This window comes from Orycteropus afer, unplaced genomic scaffold, assembly GCF_000298275.1.
Source record: "Orycteropus afer afer isolate SDZICR_OR568_19922 unplaced genomic scaffold, OryAfe1.0 scaffold00154, whole genome shotgun sequence".
In the NCBI taxonomy this organism is placed as follows: Eukaryota; Metazoa; Chordata; class Mammalia; order Tubulidentata; family Orycteropodidae; genus Orycteropus; species Orycteropus afer.
The window spans coordinates 6,643,529-6,649,567 of NW_006921741.1; the positions used below are offsets into that span (position 1 = coordinate 6,643,529).

A 6,039-nucleotide genomic window follows, 5' to 3' on the forward strand; every position below is an offset into this window, starting at 1 on the left:
TTAAAGCTACTAAACAGATTTCATGTCCCCAGTTTGTGATCCACACTCTGAAAAATTCCAGAGGAGATAATCTCTAAGGACTCTTCATTGTGGGAATCATCAGCATGATCAGCTTATATTTAACACATTCCCAAAATCCATTGCTGTCAAGTCAATTCCAACACAAAGTGATCCTATAGGACAGAATAGAACTGCCCACAGGGTTTCCAAGGCTGTAATCTTTACAGAAGCAGACCACTACATCTTTCTCCTGTGGAGTGGCTCATGGGTTTGAACTGCTCACCTTTTAGTTAGAAGCTGAGTGCCTAAACACTGAGCCACCAGTGTTCATCATTGAACACACTACAGTTTTCAAAGTGATTTCATAGGGTTATCTCCTATGATCCTCACAAGAGCAGTATAACATGAGCAAAGGAGCTCATGACATTCATCACAGATCACACTGTGAGGGCATTGTTGAGTCAGGACCAGACCCCAATGGCTGCACAACAGCAGAGATGCCCTGTTTAGTAGCTCTTCTTCTCTCTCAGAGCATTTCACTTCCTGACCACCCTCTGCCCCAACCTTCAACTTAAATATCTCTCCTGATCTGTCAAAAGTGACAGGCAAATCTAGTAAACTCACTCCAAGAATTTTATGTTAAACTGCATGCTCATGCCCTTGCTAGATCCTTCATGACTACCCTGGGTGGGCTGCTATGCAGAGGAGAGGGAAGACAGGTGCATGAAACTCAGTCCCTGCCCTGGAGTTGTTCACCATCTAGTACAAAAAGATCTATCTGCAAACATACCTATTAAGCGCAGCACAGAAGACTGTTCAAAGTTGCACCTACGTTTTCTAAGTGACAACCTCAGTTGTTTTGTTCAACCTCAGCACAGGCCTCCCCATCTGACTGCAGGAAAACACTAAGCTTCAAGCCTTCCCTGGAGACCACGAGTGCTGGCGACAACCAGACAGCAAGAGGGTGCACTCCCGTGGGAAGTAAAGGACACCCACGGCAGCTCCCTAGTAGCACTGCTCCTTCTGTTGCTTCCTCTCCTCCCCGCAGGGTCAGTGAGTGGAGAATGCCAACGGGTACTTCTCAGCAGCACTCTAGATACCCTCCTTCACCCCAGGCCAGGATCAACTGACTTTAGGGATACATTAAAGATGTTTGGCATCATGGAAAGGTCAGTTCCCCAGATTTATGTACAACTTCCCACTTATACTATTTGGGAGGAAAAAAAAATATATCAGGGACAAGAGTGTTTAAGGAGACTACAAGTCTAGAGTTAAGATAGGCATTTAAGTCTTTTATTTTCTTAACTATTCACAAGGCAATAAATTCTAGTTGGTAATATGTCAGGAACTCAGTACCTCTAAACCAATTATTTTCAAAAGGACTGGGAACCTGTAGTGAGAATTTGTTGTTTTCTCAGCATCCATCCTTCCTATTCTGACAACATTGTCCAAATTTTACTGTGGGGTGCCACATCCCCCTTATTCTAAGCCAGTTGGTGTGGATGGGGCCAAACCTACCTTTAACTCCAGGGGTGATCCCTGATTGGCTTAACTAATTTGTGATTGGTTTGGGAATCTAATCAGAGTTAATAAGACAAAAGGATTAGTTTTCTGAGACTTCGGAGAAAGCATCTGTGTTTTCCACAGCAGACACCAGAAGAGAATGTTTCTGTATCCCTGGATGATGTGGTGTGAAAACGGGAAATGGAGGACTGTTCAGCATTGAGGTGAAAGCTCTATTGTGTGGAGCCACAACTGAAGGCACAGCAGAGAGCCACAGAGAACCTGCAACCTTATGGATGTCCTTTGGACTACTGGATCAAGCCTTGCCTGCAACCCTTCCTCTAGATTTTTGTTTGTTTGTTTGTTTTAGTTAATGAGTCTTTTTGCTTGTTTGTTTGTTTAAACTAGTTCAAGTTTTCTGACACCTTATACCAAAGTAATACAAACTGACACAAACAGCTTAAATATTCTGAAGTAATAAGGTACACAAGGTGTAAGGTCCCTTTGGAGGACCTGGGGGGTTGGTATGATAGGTGGAGATTGAGAGAAAAATTTTTTCTTAACTTCTATTAATGCTGCAAGAAAATCACACTATTTAGCATCTATAGAGTTGTTCCTATTTCTCAAAAACACCTTTCCATGCAGATTGCCTTACTCAAATTTCATAATCCTGAGTCAAAGAAAGCACTTAAATGTTTATTTTGCAGTAATTACTTAGTTATCAAATACTTTATATCATTTAAAATATAATTACAAATTCAGTAATTCATTTGATAGCCACAGTAATCTAATGAGATAAGATTACTAGATTTATCCTGATATCCACTTTAAGCAGAAGAAAGTTGAGCCTCAGAGGAGTTAAATGAGATGCCCAAAATAATTCGAGGAAGTGGATGGTGGGGGTGGGGTAGAGGAACAGTCCTCAAATCTAGGTCTCTTGCTTTCTGAGTTTAAATACCATCCTATGTCTCTCTACCCTAGTTCTCTGAACGCCACACTCAGAAACAAATGTCTGTGCTCTTACTTTAATGCACAAACGCCTGGCAGTGGGCTAAACTTGACCAAAGCACTGAGATCCAAATTGAGTGGCCAAGCCAGAACTAACTAGCTGGTGACCTTGGGCAATCCCTTTTGTCCTGTTTCTTCATCTGTAAAAGGAGTGTTTTGAATTAGAATCTCTGATACCTTTTAAGCTCTGAAAGTTCCTCTCCCCACTCTTAATCTTTTCCCTAGAATAATAATTATAACTTTAGCTGTCATTTATTGTCACTGGATGCCAGGCATTGTCCTAAGAACTCTATTTCTATTAACTCTTTAAATCTCACAACACCCTAGCAACAATCACGTCTCTTATACAGGTAAGGAAACTCGGACTTCCGAGAGGTTACGTGAACTGCCCCAAATCAACAGCATTACTAAGAATCAGCGGGATCTGACCTTAGATCTGACAGGCCTTGAAGACCTCAACCCAGACTGTATTGTTCTTGCAGAGGAAACTTGGCTCCGCCTTCCTAGTCACATCTCTCTACTCAGAAGCGGGGAGAAGGGAGCCAAACTGAATCACGCCAAGCCCATGCAAGGCAACAACGCGAAACCGCTGGAAGGGTTCCCGGAGGATCCTTCCCAGGCCCAGGAGGCGGGGCGACCCTCCCAACTCGCCACAGGATCTCGGCTCAGGCGGGCCATACGTCCCTCCGGGACTGTTACCTTGTTGAGATGCGGGTTCCTGGTGACATCGTATCCGCGCTTCTTCAGGGGAACTGGGCGCGCCGAGCTGGCCTTGGAGTGGCAGCCTCGGGAGGGCGCGGAGGGCGCCCAGTGCGGAAGGACGCTGCAGGCCCGGCCTGGCAGGAGAGCCAGCCGTGCGCCCGTGCCCATTGCGGCACCCATGGTCCTAGGGCAGACCTGGGACAGGGAAGAGACCAAGGTCAGGGGCGCTTTCCAGGCAGCCAGATCCCACGCACGCCACCGGGCACGGGGCCAAAGCACAGAACTCGTCCTCAGTTAGAGGGCAGGGGTCCAGAAGGGTTAAAGGCGTCAGGCCCCGCCTCTCCCCGGCGGCCACCTGCGCCGCTCTCTGAGACAAGCTGCCACTTGCAGTGCGCCAGGCCTAGTCAAGCGCCAGGCAAAGCAAAAGGAATCCTAGAAAACAGATCCCGTGCGGGAGGCAGCCCGCGCCATCCCCGCCCATATTCCCGCAAAGGAGAGAGGCGACTGCGCGACGAAGGGTCCCTGAGTCCCCAACTCCACACGATAGCGTGCCTCAGTCCCCACCTTCCCTTGCCCACCTGCGCTGTGCCTGAAGCTGATAACTACTCAGCCCCACTGCGGGGCAGGCGGGGCGATGCGCGGTGGTCCGTTGCTGGTCTCCCGCTAATGACTGGATCGCGCCGGCGGCCGCGCGCGCGCGCGGGGCTAGTGCTTTCTGCAAAGAGCGCTTCTGAACCCTTTGTTCGCAGTGCTGAGCCTCCGCTGAGAACGCGAGTGGGGGAGCCTCACAAAGCGTGCACGTGGCTCTCCAGTGACAAGGTGAAATTCAGAATGCCCCTGAGAAGTCTGAACGCGCAGAGGGCATTTAAGGTTTAGGGGTAATACACTCACTTCCCTCCCACCATTTTCGGAAGACCCTGGCTCTTTGATGCAGATTTGGTGCAGAAAACCCCAGTCATCCAGTGCTCAGTGTCGCATTGCACTGTCGAGTGAGTACAATAGCCATTAGCCACATGTAACTATTTAAATTTAAATGAATTAAATAAAATAAAAAGTCCAGTTTCTCAGTTGCACTGGCAACATTTTAACCGTTCAAAAGTTAAGGGTGGATAGTGGGTATAGGGTTGAACAGCCCAGACATAAAGCATTTCCTTCTTGCAGAAAGTTTTATTGGGCAGTGCTGACATAGGGTGCTCAGTTAATAAGAGGGATTCTGGGCCATGGAGCTTGCTATGGATTACTGGAGCCAAACTGGGTCCTTGAGGTCATTCTAGCCTTGAACTTCATTTCAAACTTTCACCGCACAGTAGTTAGGAGATTCCCTCGAAAACATATGCTCCATTGTGTGGGGGAATGAAGTCCAAACTCCTTTCTGGCCCTAAGGCTTACCCTACAGCTCAGCTCCTGCCAACTTCTCCAAGATCATCCCACTCCATCTCCTTCTCCCTATGTCTCCACTTCACCCAATTCCCTCTCACCTCTGGATGTTTGCACTTACTGCCTCCACTTGGAATGCTCATACACCAGCCCTCCAAACAATTGCCTCATTACTGACTCTCAAATCTCTACTTAGCTGTTAACACAAAGGCATTTTCTACACTCCATCCAATGCCAGCCTCCACTCAGGACTCTACTTTGTGTCATTGTTGTTAGGTACCATCAGGTCAGTTCCAACTCACAATGGTTCTATGTGCAACAAAAAACTGCCTAGTCTTGTGCCATCCTCACAATCATTGCTATGCTTGAACTTATCATCACAGCCATTGTGTCAATCCATCTCTTTGAGGGTCTTTCTCTTTTACACTGACCCTCTGCTGTACCAAGCATGGTGTGCTTCTCCAAGAACTGATCCCTCCTGGTAACATGTCCAAAGTAGGCAAGATGAAGTCTTTCCATCCTTGCTTCTAAGGAGCATTCTGGCTGTACTTCTTTCAAGACAGAGTTGTTCATTTTTCTGACATTCAATATTCTTCCCCAATACCATAATTCAAATGCACCAATTCTTCTTCAGTCTTCCTTATTCATTGTTCAGCTTTCACATGCATATGAGAGGATTGAAAATAGCTTGGCTTGGATCAGGTATGCCTTAGTCCTCAAAGTGACATCTCTAAAGAGGTCTTATGCTACAGATTGATCCAGTGCAATAAGTCATTTGATTTCTTGAATGTTGCTTCCATGGACATTGATTGTGGATCCAAATAAAGTTGTCAGATCCCTGACAACTTCAATCTTTCCTACATTTATCAGATGTTGATTATTGGTTCAGTTGTGAGGATTTTTGTTTTCTTTATGTTAAAGTATTATTCATACTGAAGTCACAGACTTTGACCTTTGTCCGCAAAAGCTTCAAGCCCTCTTCATTTTCAGCAAGTAAGGTTATGTCATCTGTATGTTAATGAGTCTTCCTCCAGCCCTGATGCCACTTTCTTCTTCATAGAGTCCAGCTTCTCTGATTATTTGCTCAGCATATAAATTGTATAAGTACGATGAAAGGATATAACCTTTCCTGATTTTAAACCACACATTATCTCCTTGTTCTTTGAAATGACTGCCTCTTGGTCTATGTATAGGCTCCACATAAGCAACAATGTTCTGGAATGTCTGTTCTTCCTAATGTTACCCATAATTTGTTATAATCCACACAGTTGAATTCTTTTGCATAGTCAATAACACACAGGTAAACATCTTTCTAGTATTCTTTGCTTTCAGCCAAGATCCATCTGACATCAGCAATAATATCCTTCCTTCCACATCTTCTTTTGAATCTGACTTGAATTTCTGGCAGTTCCTTGTTGATGTAATACTGCAACCATTTTTGAATTATCA

The 6,039-nt window shown here is 45.5% G+C and overlaps 1 protein-coding gene across 1 annotated transcript in view; it reads right to left on the minus strand.

The window, feature by feature from the left end:
* The window catches only part of ME3 (malic enzyme 3), a 274,892-nt gene extending 271,499 nt beyond the window's left edge, over nt 1-3,393 (minus strand). Inside the window, exon 1 of the mRNA XM_007946273.1 lies at nt 3,211-3,393. Coding sequence (XP_007944464.1) covers nt 3,211-3,393 — 183 coding nt within the window. The remainder of the gene's footprint in view (nt 1-3,210) is intronic.
* Nucleotides 3,394-6,039: the final 2,646 nt, after the last annotated feature.